The following is a 15,198-nucleotide window of genomic DNA, read 5'->3' on the forward strand; positions in this document are numbered from 1 at the left end:
CTGGCTGCTCCTGCCACACGCCCGGCCGTGGCTGTGCACCAGCCCAGCTTAGGGACAACAGCCCGTGGCCACCCCTGGGCACTGTCTGGCTAGAGGACATCTCTCTCCAGGCTTCCTCAGGGCACCCTGATGGGCTCCAGCCTGGCAGCAGGTTGCCTGAAGCAAGTGGAGAGGAGTATCCCCATCTCCCGGCATCACCCTCCCCCATCAGCTGGGGGTCCCAGAGACCCTTCATCCCAGGGTGGTGGTCTGCTTTGGGACCATACTCACAAGACAGCAGTAGCCTTTCTGCCTGTTTCCCACAGGGGTCCAGCTTAGGGCAGGAGCAAGCCGGGGCTGCTATACCAGGACCAAGCAGGGAGTGTGGAAGAGAGCAGGATATTTGAGAAAGCCCAGGCTTCCCCCAGATACCTCCCCCAGGGGACTGCCTGCTATTCCAGTGCTTGTGAATGGCAACCAGGTACCCTCAGGAGCAAAACTTTGAGATACCCATCCTTCCAAAGAACCTGCTGCATGCTGCCTTTTTTAATGTGGATGCAATTACGAGGCAATTCCTCCTTTCCATCCTCAGAAATCGATGCAGCCCCAGCAAAAGGGCAGGATTCAGATTCTGGGTCCGCAGTGATCTTTCTTCCCTCTCCTGCTTGCCTGGATTTGTCTCTGTCCATCCTTGGTCCTAGGGCACCCAGAGGTCCCTTCCATCCCTGCTGTCCCCACGGTCCCTAGTGCATGTTGGCACCGTCAGCACCACCAGGGTAGGTGAAGCAGCTCTCTGAGTGACTCATGCTGAAATACATGACGTTCACCATATTTCAGAGTTCTTAGCATGGATGAGAAAAACATCAGGGCGTAAGAAAGTTTCTTTGAGAGCTGCTTTTAAAACACTGGAGGGACTTCTCCTTCCACCATCTCCTGCTCTACTTTTTTTTAGGAGAAAAGCAACATTTTAAAATAAAAATAATGTTGATTGTTTACAACATGAAAAATAGTTAAGCAAAATGTTTTGTCTTGATTTAAAAAAAAAAAAAAAAAAAAAAAAAAGTGGAGATCATTTGGGTCCATTCCAAACAGCTCTCAGCTGCATGCAACTAGTGCCTGGCCCTGCAAGCTGGACGTGCTGTCTCCAACACCCTGGCCAAGCCTTTGTGTGGAGGGCCAGTGAGCCACATGGCCACTGTGCCCGTTTGACACCCGCCTGCGGGGCTATGCCTTGACCATGCCTGGCAATGCTGCCCATCCCAGCTCAGTGTGGTTTTGCTGCTGCGTTTGCTTGCAGGGTTATCTGCTCTGGAGCTGGTGTTGGTTTTGGCACACAGTGCCGGGACCACACCTACTATTTAAATACCACAGCCAAGGGCTTGGAGGGAAAAAAGAAAAAAAAGAAAAAAACTAAAAAAAAAGGAGAAAGAAAACGAATATGAAATATTTGTTGCGGTTTGGAGATACACACACACATGCACACATAACACAAACACACCAGCCCGGCTCCGGGTCGCTGGCAAGCTGAGGAAGGAAGACTCTGGCTAAGATTGTCTTCAAAACCACGGTGGTGGCAAAGTCTGCTGAAGGGAAACCCTTTGGACCAAAATTAGCCCCTGCCACATGCCAAGCTGGAGCTTGCTCTCTCCCAGGCTGGGGAAGCCAGAGAGCCCTGTCAGTGCAGCTGGGGCCAGGGAGCTGTGCCATCCCTTCCTGGGTGGCTGCTCTCCCACTGGGCTGTAAAGCACTGGGGGAAAGGTGCCAGGGATGGAAATCCCCAGGGAGGCAGCCCTCATGGGGATGAGAAGGATTTCCCTCCATTGTATCCTGGAAAAGCAGGTCCTCTCCTAGAAATGCCCACTAGGGTGCTAGCACTACCTTTTGAGGTTGGGGCAGCTGGAGACAGACATGGGCAGTGCTGACCCTCAGTGCTGGCATGGATTAAATGGGCACCTAGGAGGATGGGCCGGGTCTGAAGATGAGGAGGACAAGTGTCCCCCACTGGAGCAAGTGGCTCTGGCCACCCATCAGCCTTTGTGACTGGGGGGACATCTAGGATGGGCTTGGTGACACTGTGACTCTGCCAGTGGTGCTGGCACCACGGTGAGTGGGAAGTGATGACATTTAACCCATGTCCCTGCTTAGCTCACCCCTCTGTGGCAGGTCGTGCTGCCGCATTCCCTGGTGCTGGCCCTGGTGAGGTGGCTGCTGGCATGAAGCTGCAGCAGGGTGGCCACAGGGGCACTGGGCAGCCATGCCGTGTCATGCCATGCAGTGCCATGGAGTGCCATGTAGCAAGGCCTGCTGAGGCGGCTGGAGCAGGTGGATTACCAGCACCTTCCTTTCCCCAGGCTCCTTCCCGGAGAAGTTTTCTTGATGATCTCACTGGATGCACATTTCTAAATTGTTTGTTTGATTGTTTCATCATCGGAGGTCAATTAAAGAGAAGGCGAGTTCCTGTCACCCTGCTCTGAACCCCTTCACTGCCAGAGCCCCAGAACAAAGGGAGGAATTGGGCTTGGGCTCAGCCAGCTTGGATTCCCATTTGGTTATTTCCAACAAGGGAGCAAATCTATTTTGGACCCAGTATTCCCAGGGGATGAGCTCACCAGCGCAGCGCATGAGCAGGGTTAGGGAAAAAAAAATAATAATACAGCCTTTTGTAATGTGTTGCAAACCTATTTACTACCAGTGAGGCTGGGTAATTAAACAACACTTCCTGGAGCAGAGTCAAGCAGGTCTGTGTAACATCAATACAGAGGGGTTTGCTCCCTACGTAGGAAGGCCACTGCTACCGCCAGACACCACTGCGTGTCTCACAGGTGGGAGGATGCACTTTCACGGGTGGTGTGAATGCAACTGCACCACAGCCTCTACCTGTGGCTGGCTGAGAGCTGGGGCCATGTCCTGTGCTGGAGTGGGTGGCCTCAGTGTAGTGTGTGTCCTGGGGACATGGGACAGCAGTGAAGCGGCTTTTCCATTCAGTGCTCTGCAGTCTGTGATTTACACTGGTGAGGTGGCTGCAGGCAGGTATCTGCACAGGAGGAATAACAACATCAGGTGTCCTGGAAAACAGTTTCCATACAGAGCAGGGTGTCTCCCCAGCTCCCTGCTATTCTTGCTGTCCCTTTTGCTGTCCTCTGGCTGCCTCACACCAGGGCTGTGTCCCGGTGGGTGCCAGTTACTCATAGAATCACAGAATCATCTGGGTTGGAAGGGACCTCTGAGATCATCAAGTCCAACCCTTAATCCACTACTGCTCTGGTTACCAGATCATGGCACTCTGTGCCACATCAGTCTCCTTTTAAAAACAACCCGGGACGGAGAATCCACCACCTCCCTGGGCAGCCCATTCCAATACCTGATCACCCTCTCTGTAAAGAATTTCTTCCTAATATCTAACCTAAACCTCCCCTGGCAGAGCTTAAGTCCATGCCCTCTTGTTCTACTGGTAGCAGCCTGGGAGAAGAGACCAACCCCCCCCTGTCTCCAACCTCCTTTCAGGGAGTTGTAGAGAGTGATGAGGTCTCCCCTGAGCCTCCTCTTCTCCAGACTGAACACCCCCAGCTCCCTCAACCCTTCCTCACAGGACTTGTGCTGGATCCCTTCACAGCCTCCTTGCTCTTCTCTGGACCTGGTCTAGCACCTCAATCTCCTTCCTGAACTGAGGGGCCCAGAACTGGACACAGTACTCGAGGTGTGGCCTCACCAGGGCTGAGTAGAGGGGCAGAATCCCTTCCTTGGACCTGTTGGCCACACTGTTCCTGATATAGGCCAGGATGCCATTGGCCTTCTTGGCCACCTGAGCACACTGCTGGCTCATGTTCAGCTTCCTGTCAATCCAAACTCCCAGGTCCCTTTTCTGCCTGGAACAGCGCATTTGCTCAGGCCTATGCCATGGGTCCCATAGGAAAGTTGTTCCTCTGCGGAGCAGCAGTACCCAGCTTACCAGGGCCACACAGGCGCCTTGCCTTTAGGGCCAGCCAGACTTTCTCTGGGCTGGGAAAAGTCATGGACCAACATGAAGCAGGGCTGACCAGTGCTGGGCTTTACACCTGCATTTTCCCTGCCTCTATGCATGGGCAAGGGAGTTTTTCACCACCTGCTGAGAATTCAGGTTCATTGGAGGCTGAATACCTTGGATTATGGCTGGAGAGGAGGGATGGAAGCTGCTTGGAGAAGAGTGGCAGAGATTGTCATCTAGATTATTTGAAACTTGTAGCTGAATTGCTCATACATGATGTACACCTATGATTCCTCAACACAGAAGAGAATGGCTGACACATTACCTGGGCTGTGAAGCCATACCAGAACACTCACTGCAAAATCCCCTATACAATTGGCTGGCACTGCATGTTGGGGCTTTTTTCTCTAAAGATTAATCCAGAAATGTTGGAAAAAGTCTTTTGCACTCCTCTCAGATTCCCCTGTTCCTCCCAAGGAGCTGGAAAATGACAATCCCTCCTTTTACCCCTGGAGATGCTGAGGTGGCACAGATCTTCTCCAGCACTGTTGTATGTGACAACCAAAGTGAACGTCTCCCACAGCTATGGTCCAGACCTGTTTGCTGTGGCCAGGGCCAGCATGTCTCTCTGGGACAGGGGACAGGATGCGACCCTGGACTGGCACGTGAGTGCACGCGCTCACACGTGAGTGCACACATTCACACGTGAGGCTGCTGCTGCGAGAGCTGGCCCGACGCCTCCAGCACATCGCGCGGTGTGTGCTATGAGCCCGGACATCCCTCAGCACTGCGCCAGGTGCAGTGTTCCCTCTGAGTGGAGGGATACCCAGTCCATCATGGTGCTGGACCCTGTGGCCCTGTGCTGTGCCCGGTGCTTTCAGCTTTCCCGTACCAGTGAAAGTTAAGCAGTGGAGGAAAGACGTTGCTGTATGTTATAGAGGAAGAGAGGTAAAAAGGGCAGGAAATTTGCACCATGTCCATTTCCCCTTGGCCCCTGGCCGCTGCTCATTCCGGATTCGGGATTTGCGTAGGCAGAGTTAAAAATAACAGGGGTATATAAAGAAGGACAGAGAGGGCTGTGCTAGCCCCACAGCCTCCAGGGCACAGAGAAGGAGCAGGCAGAGATCAAAGCAGGATGCGACTCAGGAGACACAGTGGGGCTGAGAGTGCGAGCGGGGTTTGGGGGTGCTGGGGTGCTGCCATGCTGGGGGGTCAGGGTGCCCAGCTCTAGCAGCTCAGCAGCACCCCTGGGCAGGCAGCTGGGCAGCACCTATGGGACATGAGGCCACAAACATTCCCATAGACAAAAGTTGTCACCCCTGACCCCTGTCCCTCTGCAACATTTACTCCATGGTGATGTTCACCAGGAGAGCTGTGCAGGGAGTCTGGATGTGGCCCCCAGACAGAGCACCCCATCCAGGGGTGCTGCTTGCCTCCCTGAGCCTCCAGCAGCCCGAGTCCTTGGACACGCATCCCGGTGTTCCCCAGACCAAGGGAAGACAGGGCGGACACAGTGGCTCACTCAGCCGGTGCAAACGAATCTGCCCTCTGTGCCCTGATAACATTGTGTTTGTTGCAGAGCGGGAAGAGCCTGCCAGCACACGATAAGAGCAGATGACTTTACTCTGGACCTGCTCCGGATTGAATTATGCTTTAATTTCATTTTCAGTTCCTCTTTTCATTTCAGGACAAGGGAGCTTGAGGGTGTGTTGGCAAGTCTGAGGGCTCCTGGACCCTTCTCCAGATAGGCCAGCCCCATGCAGAGGAGAGGACAGGGAGTAAAACTCTGACAGATCTGCTTTCTACTTGCAGGGATGTAACCCCACAATGTCATATCACCCTGGAGTGTCCTGCTGCATGGGTCCCCATGACACCTCTTTGTAGTGTCCCCCGCAGAGCTTTTGGGCTTGGGTTTTGCCTCCCAGCAAAGCAGAAGCTCTCCAGGCTATGATGTTGTGGCCTGTGTTGAGGGGGTTCTAGGGTTCCTGTCAGAGAGGGGGCAGTGGAGATGCCCAGAAGGCCAGTTTTCTGGTCCACTCCAGACCCCAAGGCTCCAGATGACAGAGCCTGACAGGGGAGTGGCATAGTACCCCCTGCTTTGTGTGGTAGGGGACACACCTGGACCTACCTGGACACCGATGCCAACTCTGGCAGTGCTGTGGGGAGTGTGCCGTGGCACCATGGCAGTGTTGGCAGGGCTGCTGATGCGCTCAGCTTCATGGAGCCGCTTCTGTCGTCACACCACGCTGGGCATGGTGTGCTTGTTTGTCCGCTGCCAGATGTGCCAAGAGCAGGGATAACCATTAACCCTTTCTTCTTTGGCCACCACCTGAGCGGGTGGCCCTTCCCACCCTCTGTTTGCTCTCCTGTCGGAATGCTGTTTGATCTCCTGGGATGCCAGTGACTTTACAGCCCGCTGTAGTGGCGCAGGAGATAATCCATGTTTCCTAAATGGGCTTCTGTCAACAGGGACCTGTGAGTGCACCGACTGCTCCCACTCACCTCCTTCTCGGCGTGGAGGAGGCTCCAGGGACTGAAGGACCAGCAGGTCTCTGAAGGGAGCCCAGTGTGCCCACCCCATGTCTCACAGCAGGCAAATCCCTCCCATGCTGCCTTCCCTAGATCCCAGTGTGGTCAGTGCCTGTGTTGGTGCAGTCCCTGGCATGGTGCCACTCCCCTCTGCTGGCCCTCCCACCTATAGTATCGGTAATAAGAGTTTCCTGGGAAATATCCCACATTTGCAAGAAGTATTTGCTATCAAAATGAATCTGATCTTGCTAATGATGCCTCTCAAAATAAGCCAGTACTGCTCGGCTGCAGATGCCAAAACTGCCTGGAAAAAGGGAAAACCAAATGGCATTAGTGTTTTTCTCCTCTGGCATATGCTCTTACTTATCTGTAAGAGTTTTGGGGAGGAAAAACATTGCTATTAATTATTATTTGGCTGAGAAATAAATAATGGGATCAACCAATGACTTAAATAAGCTACTCTGAGGGCCAGGCTAAAAGGGATTTTGAGTGATGCCCACATACTTCTTTACCACTTCAGAAGCTTCTTTTTCCAAGGACAGATTTTGTAGCCTGTGTGTTTTGACCTAGTGGGTGGCATTAATAAACCTGCTCCCTCGCTGGCAGCTGAGCACACAGGACCCAGGCAGCAACTCAGTGTGCTCTGAAAACCAGGGCAGGGATTCTTGGTAAAAGGGGGAAGATCTGAATCGCTGTTGTTCCTCTGGATTACTGAAATAATTTATTGCAATGCTCCACCCTTATAATTAAAGCACAGTGATGAAAGCAACTGGTAGAGTAGCTTTGGATCCAGAAGCAGCGTGTGCGTGTGTGTGCGCGCACCTCACCTTTGGTGTTTATATTTGTTTTTTTTTAAATTGACTCCTCGCTTCAGAATAGTGCAGGCAGCAGCTCCAGTTCTTAGAAAGGTATCTGGACATGGAAAGCCCCAGAAAGCAAGGAGACAGGCTCCTGGAGATAAGGGCCGTAGCTTCTTGACAAGCGCCAACAGTAGCAGGGCCATTCCTAGTACTGTCTGGCTGGGGGCCAGGTGAGGCTCTTGCTAGGAGCTGGACAGGGTGGAAGTGAGCTCCTAGGAAGGCCTGCCTAGTGCCCTAGGTCTTCATGCCACATCCTGACTTGCCAGCATGGAGCAGGGTACCTGAGTCTCTCCTGTGAGATGAGACATCCAAGTCCCTTCATGTACCCTGCTGTGGAAAGCCCTTGGTTCGGTGGCACTGTCCCAGAGGCTCCATAGGGTGAGCAGGGTTGTCCAGCTGGCTTGTGCCCCCTATGGCAGAGTGGTCGGAGTCTCGGCCACAGTGCTGGTCCCCAGGCAGGGCGGACAAACATTCCACTGGGGCAGTGAGGCGAGATGAGGTGATACAGGCAGGGTGCCAGCCCCCCAGCAGGGTCTGCAGAGCAGTTATCTCGGCTCGCACACGCACCCTGAGCGCTGCCAGATGTGAGCTGGTGCACATTGGGCTGCTGATTGCCTCACCAACAGCACTGCTGGGGGGGGGGGGGACCATGGCCTCACGGGCTCTGTTATGTGAAGCAAGTGGTGGGGGGGCACCTGGGCTCAGCCACCTCGCCTGGCACAATTACACACAATGGGCGACACCACCTTTGCTCACTTGACATGTTCACTGTCCCTGATGGCAAGAGCTATGCCCAGTGTGGCCTCAGCTCTAACAGCCCACCAGGCCTCCGTGGCACGTACCCACTAGTGTCAACACAGGCTGGCGTGCGACACGGACACTACCACTGTCCCACTCGGGGCAGAGTACCGCGGGACACCCATCTCTGCCATCTCCCGCCCCCCCTCCCTGCTCGCAGCGTGGGACAAGGCGTCAGGGCACCACCGCACCACTCACGTCGCGGGGACGGGCAGAAGAGACGCCCAAGGCTTTGTTATCCACACCGACACCCCTGTCCCTTCTCCTGCCGTGGGACAGGGCAGGGGGAACCCCCTCCCCGACCACGCTGCCCCGGCCCGGCGAATCTCGAAGCGAAGTTCTGTCGGGCCAAGGGCGGTCGCCGACCCCCGCCTGCCGGGGCAGCCCCACGGGAGGGGGCGTGGCCCGGGCGATTGGGAAGCCAATGGGCGGCGGCAGCGGTGAATATCAATGAGGGCCGGGCCAATGGGGGCGCAGCCATGCTGTTAACAGCTTAGAAGCGCGGGGCGGTCCAGAGCAGCGCTGCCGCCGCCGCGGGGAGCGGAGCGGTGCCGGGCTCCGCGCACCGCGCTCCCCCCTGCCCCCGGTCCCCCTGCCCGGCCCGCCATGGCGGCGGCCGTGGACGAGAGTACCCTGCCCTCTATCTCTACTTTCGCCAACCTGTTGCCCTGGAGGAGCGGCCCGCCGACATGCTCCACGTAAGCGCTGGGCACCGGGGAGGGGGCGGCGAGGGGGGTACAGGGCAGAGCGTCCCGGGCTGGAGCTCAGCCTGCTGGTGGGGGCGGCCCCCCTCCCGCCGTCGGAGGGCGCCCCGGCGGCGGCGCAGCTGGAGCGGTGCCGACCCGTCGGACGGGTTGGGGGGAGCCGCCGCCCCGAGCGGGAGGTGCGGAGCGCGGTGCCCGAGCGGCGGGCGCCGCCGCCGCTGTCTTCCCTCCGGTCCTGACGCCCCTTTCCCCGCAGAGGATGCTGCAGCAGGACGGCGCCGCGGCCGTGAAGCGGGAGGAGGATGATTTAGGCAAGTTCGTGGACTTGGACTTCATCCTGGCGCACACCAGCAGCGGCGGGCAGGGGCCTCCCGGCCCCAACTACCCCCTTCCCGAGACCCCCGAGAGCTGTGGCACCACCTACGACAGCGACGGCTCCTACCCCACACCGGGCAAGTTCCCGGCCCTTACCCTGAGGGCCAGGGCCACAGCTACGTGGCTGAGCTGCTCACACCGGACCTGCCCGTCCACTGCGACCTGCAACGAAGGGAGTACACGGAGCTCCGGGTGCCCGGCGGACCCCCTCACCACCACCCACATCATCACCCGCCCCTGCACCCGGCCCTGACCCGCCCGCTGCCCCTGGACCCCTCGCAACCTTTCGGGCCCCGCATCAAGAAGGAGCAGCCGGAGGAGCGCGCCTGCATGCTGGGGCTGCCAGCCGCCGAGTACCTGGGACCGGGCGGCGGAGAGCAAAAGCCACGCGTGGCACCGGGTCCCGGGCCAGTGCCGGTGCCGCCCCTGCCTTACCCGGGCTTCGCCCATGGCCGCCTGGGGCCCCCGGAGGAGCAGCTTACCGGCACAGACCCCCACCTTCTGGCTGACCTGCCACCCCACTACGCCGTGGCCCCGCACCGCTACGCTCCCCACTTCGCCCCCAGCCGCCGCCGCCGCCTCAATTTCATGGACACTTCAGTGTTTTCAGGGAGCCCCTGAAGGGGCCGGGCCCAGGCCCGGCGGGCTACCCGGGCTGCTGGTCACGCCGCCCAACTCCCCGGTGCTGGAGTACTTCCCGGCCGGGGCTCCCCCCGAGGACTGCAAGCCCAAGCGTGGCCGCCGCTCCTGGGCGCGTAAGCGGACGGCCACGCACAACTGTGAATACCCGGGCTGCGGCAAGACCTACACCAAGAGCTCCCACCTCAAGGCGCACATGCGGACCCACACGGGTAAGGGGGTGGGTTGGGTGCGGGGGCGGGAACGTGCAAGGGGATCAGGGCGCACTGTGAGACCCCTGCCCCCGCCCTGGTGTGGTTCCCGGGGGTGCGGCCAGGAGCTGGGGGAGGTGGCGTTGAAGACGCAGGGAGAGGACCTCCTTCTCGCCCCCGCGGTCGGTCTGGGGGCTCACGGAGGATCCCCGTAGTGAGGCCGGCTGGGGGTACTCAGCGAGACCTGCACGGTGACGCAAGTGGTGACGCCCCGGGGAGTGTTCAGCAGGATCCCCGTGGTGGGATCGGTCGGGGGCAAACGGGAACCGAGGCAGACAATTAGACCACCCCTATGACACCCGGCCTCGGAACCCCAGGGGTGCCTGAAGGGGCAGGGCCTTGGGGTACATGGAGGAGCCCTCCCAGCTGGCCTGGCTGCAAAGGGAGGGCAGGGCCAGTCTGGGAGGCATATAGCGAGAACCCTCTGGCAGAGCTGGGACGGGGCACGTTGTGTAGCCTCACAGCGGGGGTGGGCAGTTTGAGGTGGTGAGTGGGCACATGTACGGGTGCTGCTATAGTGCAGGGGTGCCCAGAGGGACGAGCCCCATGGAGGGCAAATGGGACAGCCAAGCACGTGGGTTAGGGCAGAGAGATGGGGGACAAAAGAAAAGGTGGGTCAGGTAGAGGTGCACAGGGGGAGTACACATTAGGGCTCCACCTCTGAATGGTGGTGGGCAGGGGTCCACAGGAGCGAGACCATGGAGACCTCCAAGCCCACTGACACCCCCTCTCTCCGCAGGTGAGAAGCCCTACCACTGCACCTGGGAGGCTGTGGCTGGAAATTTGCCCGCTCGACGAGGCTGACCCGCCATTACCGCAAGCACACAGGGACCCGGGCCCCTTCCAAGGCCACCCCCTCTGCGAGCGGCTTTCTCCCGCTCCGACCACCTCGCCCTCCACATGAGCGGCACATGTGAGCGGCAGGCTGTGGCCGGACTCGGTGTCCCCAGAGCCAGCTCACGGTCTGTAAATAGCGTCGGGCCGGGGATAGCAGTGAGGAGCAGCCCGGCCGCCCAGCCCTCTCCGCTTGTAGTTGATAACTAGTTTTCTCCTCTGCCCCTGCTGTGAGAGCTGGGCCCAGCCAAGCGTGGGGAAGGGCTGCTTTGGGGTGTAGATGGGAGCAAAGCTGCAAGAAGTGTCTCCAACCCCTGTCCAGGCTCCACTGCTCAGCTTCCTATGCTGGAGGACTCCCCCAGAACAGGCCCCTCTTTTGAGGGGCAGGGTGGGTGAGGATGACTGGTGCAGCAGGATCTGTCTCCAGAGTGTCCTGGCTTGTATTTTGTATCAGCTTAACCTTCCTCACCCTCCAATTTGGCATCCTCTGGCTCCAGGGACTGTGGAGACACTGGATTCTGGCCCAGGTTTTTAACTGGAGACTTGGCATCCACTGGGTGTGGTCACAGCATGGAAGTGGGTTGCAGGTCTTCTCGGTTGTGGCGATCAGAACAAACTTCCTGACCCAAAAGCCAGGAGGGATGGACAAAGTGGGACCTGACCATGGCTGGTGGCTATAAAGGTTTGCAGAGGTTGGCAGGCAGTTGTCACCTTGCACAGGGCTCAGGGATGCTCCTGTTTCCAGCTTGGATCCTGCTGGGCAGTCCTGTCCTGGCTATTCCCACAGTTTTCAGTTCAGGAGCCTAAAATGGCTCTCCTGGCTCTTGTCTGCTTTCATTTGTCTTGTTCTTCCCCTCAGGATGACACCAGGTACTGCTGCAGCCTGCCTTCCCCTTGCTGCTTTTTAAATTTAGTGTGTAAAGGACAGTAAGTCCAGCTATGAATGCCCAGGTTTCTGCTATACTTGAATCTTTCATAGAGGGGTAAAAAAAAGAGAAAACTCAATGGAAAATGAGTCTTTATGTGCAGCTTCTGCAAAGCAAGTTGTAAATTAAACAAAGCAGTAATATATTAATGTTTCTGGTTTTTTAATATATTTTTTCTTCCAGCTGGGAACACAGATGAGTCTCGGCTTTGGGAAGTGCACTGTCCCGTCTGTGTATATTGTTAATTAACATTTCTCTGCTTGGGCACGTTAGGTCTCTTCGCACTCTGAAATGTTACTTTTCTTTATATGCAAACTGTTGAAATATTGTGATCTGCTGTATAATAAATACAACAAGATGTAAACATGAAAGAGCCAGGGGAGTTTACTTTAAAGCTTTCTTCTAAAGAGGAGAGGGTGAGGCTGGGCTGCTTGTCAGTAAATATTTACATCGATGTTCATTTCTGCTTAAGTTAGCTGTGGAGGATCAATGGGGGAACGCCCCAAGCTTCGGCATCTGAGCAGCATCTCCTGTGCAACAGCTCTTGAGTCACCCCACTTCCCCGTGCCTCAGTTTCCCTAATCTGCAGATGGGGCAATTGTGGCACCGGGCATGGCGTGACTGGTCCTGGGGTGAGTCACTGCCGAGGAGAACAGCAGCCGAAACTGCCAGGAAGCCTCGCTGGTCCTGTCTTTTCTTCCTGAGCCATCCCGTCCCGCTGTCCCCTGCAGAGGGACCTCTGTGGCACAGTCCTTGTGGTCACAGCTGTGAGGTCGGTGGCAGCCGCCGCTCAGTCCGTGTGCCGTCCGCGCTGTCCTCCCGGGAGTAGCGCGGCAGCTTGGCGGGGTTCAGGTGCTGAGGTTTCCCTGCGTTAATAGGTGGTGACTCAGCACAAGCGTGCTGGCAGGTCCCGAGCTCAGCAAGCAGGTCTGGCTCCATCCCCTCCCACCGGCTGATTACCTCGTGATGCAACGCATACCCTCTGAAGGCCGGGGCCTTGTCCGGACCTGATACTGGCGCTGGCAGCGCGGGGAGCACGCCGTGAGATGCCCTGGCCCAGGGTGGTGGTGGTGGTTTCCTTCTCCACGTGCTCACCGCCGCAACCCCAGGCGGGCCGGCCAGGGCTGGGGGATGCCCTAGGGCTCCTCGTCCTGCAAGCGGATCTGGGATGTAACTGTGCTGGGAGCAGGGCATGGGCAGGGCTGATCCCGTCCCCATTTCCTGCTTGCCAGCTGTGGAAAATCAAGCTGTAAAAATAGAGAAGAATGGCAGAGCAGGACTGATGCCTCCCTGAGGGTTGCCTAATGTTTTTGGGGTCAGGTTAAGTGTCCCTGGGCCAGCACCCAGCCTTGGGGGCTGCCCTGAGCAGGTACAAAACTGTGGGGTGTCTTCAAGGCAGGGTAGCAACAGCTTGGGATGTCAAATCTTGCCTGTGGGACCAATGGGACTACATCCACAGGTGTCACAGATCCACCAGGCTCAATCGTGCCTTTCCACAGCTGCCTCCACCCTCTGTTTGCCCCAGTTTCTGAGAGGTTCCTGGGTGGGGGCAACCAATGCTGGGACACAAATGACTTGGGATGGGGTATCAGGGGTGCCTTGCTCCTAGGACCCCTGATACCCAAAGGGAACAGTGTAATGCTGGTAGAGTTGGCCAGAGCAAAACTTCTGCCTTTTCCCCAGAGACTCGTTCATAAACGTCACCATGGAGGAGAGGGAAAGGTGTGGCTGTTTGAATTAGCGATGAGTCAAGCTGGCAAAGCCAGATGGGGAGAGAGTGCGTGCCTGCGTGTTTGTGTGCATATAAGTAATCTCTGGCTTTGTGTTTTATTATGATTATTATTTTTATTTCCAGGGGAACGATGAATTCTCCAACCATCCGTCCCCACTGGAAAAGGCTGGCTCTGCTGTCTCTCTCCTCCCTAAGCATCCTGGGAGCCGGAGTGACAGTCCGTGGCTGTTTTTGAGGTTCAGCTCTGAGATCAGAGCACAAACCAAGTTCTTCCTCGCCTTTCATCATCGCTGTGCTGGGCGGGAGCAAGGCCTGGCTCTGCTGCCGATGCCTTACATGGAGGCGAGAGCAGGGGAAGGTGCTTTTGCTCTTTCTCTGGACAAGAACAGCTTCAGGTTTTCTCCCCTGGAGCCTGGGCAAGGTGCTCCTTTGGGAACTTGATGGGCACAACAGGCTGCAGGGACTGACACGGCCGGGAACCTCGCCTGGGTGAGGAGTGGCTGTAGTGGAATGGCAATTACAGGTAATTTGTTGTTAATAAAAACACCCTCTTCCAATTGCTGGGTAAAGATGTACTCTTGTTGGAGAGCCCAGTCCTGTCCACAGAAAAACCTGCCCTAAAAATGATGAGGGCCAGCAAGAAAACACCCTTGGCAGCACTCTGAGGAAGGCAGAGCTGGACATGATCCCTGCCTCAGGTTGATCACTGGTCAGCTGGAAAGTGCTTTGCCCTGGCTTGGCAGGAGGGAACATGGGACCCAGACACAGCAGTGAGCCAGGTGGGACCCTGCTTTTCAGGAGACATGGCACCAGCAGTGTGTCCTGAAGTGCTTGAAGGGAAGAGGGGGACACTCCAGAGAGCCAGGCTGGTGTCCAAAGAGCTTGATTTACTCATATACAACTTCTGGGTTGTGATGGCCAGCCTGGAGCAAGTGCCTGTGTCCTATATCACACACTGGGCTACTGCAGGGTGGTGCAGAGGGAAAGCTGGCTGGCAGGGCAAAGCAGAGCCCATTCTGGGTCACCTCTCCCCCCCAGCAGCCTGGCCTACCTTTCCCCTCAGTCACCTTCTGGCAAAAAGCCCCTGGTAGCTGTGGCGGTGGGGCGATGCTGAGGTCTCTTGAGGCCCCCCTGCAAATCTTAAGGTGCAGCCCCCATGTCTTTGGGGTGCAGCAGGGAGGCAGCAGGAAGGGAAGGAGCAAAGCATTGGTGAAACACCTTCCCAGCAGAGATGTGAGTCATGGCAGTGTGGCTGGCACCCTGCAGACACCTGCCACCAAGAGCAGGGCCACATGGCTGGAGAGGGGGACAATGAGCAGCTTGGGTGGATTTCTGTCCTATGGGGACAACCCAGCTCATGGGGATTCCCCATGATGCAGCCCACACATCCCACACTGCTGACCCAGGGGTGCGGGGCCATGGAGAGAGGGGAGTTTCAGGTCTGGGACTACTCCTTACCCAAGGGCTCAATTCTGGGGTTGCTGTTGTCCATGGGAACAGCACAGAGCTGGTGATGGGACATGGGCACATGGGCACTGGAGGTAAGACACAGCCTGGGTGCTCCAGGGAGGGGGGGATGATTTGGGGGTGCTTAAAGGGGCTGACAC

At 57.1% G+C, this 15,198-nt stretch overlaps 1 protein-coding gene across 1 annotated transcript; it reads left to right on the forward strand.

The window, feature by feature from the left end:
- The first annotated feature begins 8,660 nt into the window (after nucleotides 1-8,660).
- Nucleotides 8,661-12,230, forward strand: KLF17 (Kruppel like factor 17). The gene is given in 10 exon segments (XM_030455408.1): nucleotides 8,661-8,797; nucleotides 8,800-8,828; nucleotides 9,091-9,295; nucleotides 9,298-9,776; nucleotides 9,779-9,848; nucleotides 9,851-10,060; nucleotides 10,839-10,862; nucleotides 10,865-10,935; nucleotides 10,938-10,965; nucleotides 10,968-12,230. Coding segments are annotated over 10 exon segments (1,353 nt in total). The 5' UTR covers nucleotides 8,661-8,736; the 3' UTR covers nucleotides 11,144-12,230.
- Nucleotides 12,231-15,198: the final 2,968 nt, after the last annotated feature.

The sequence above is a fragment of the Calypte anna genome, chromosome 8 (assembly GCF_003957555.1).
Source record: "Calypte anna isolate BGI_N300 chromosome 8, bCalAnn1_v1.p, whole genome shotgun sequence".
In the NCBI taxonomy this organism is placed as follows: domain Eukaryota; kingdom Metazoa; phylum Chordata; class Aves; order Apodiformes; family Trochilidae; genus Calypte; species Calypte anna.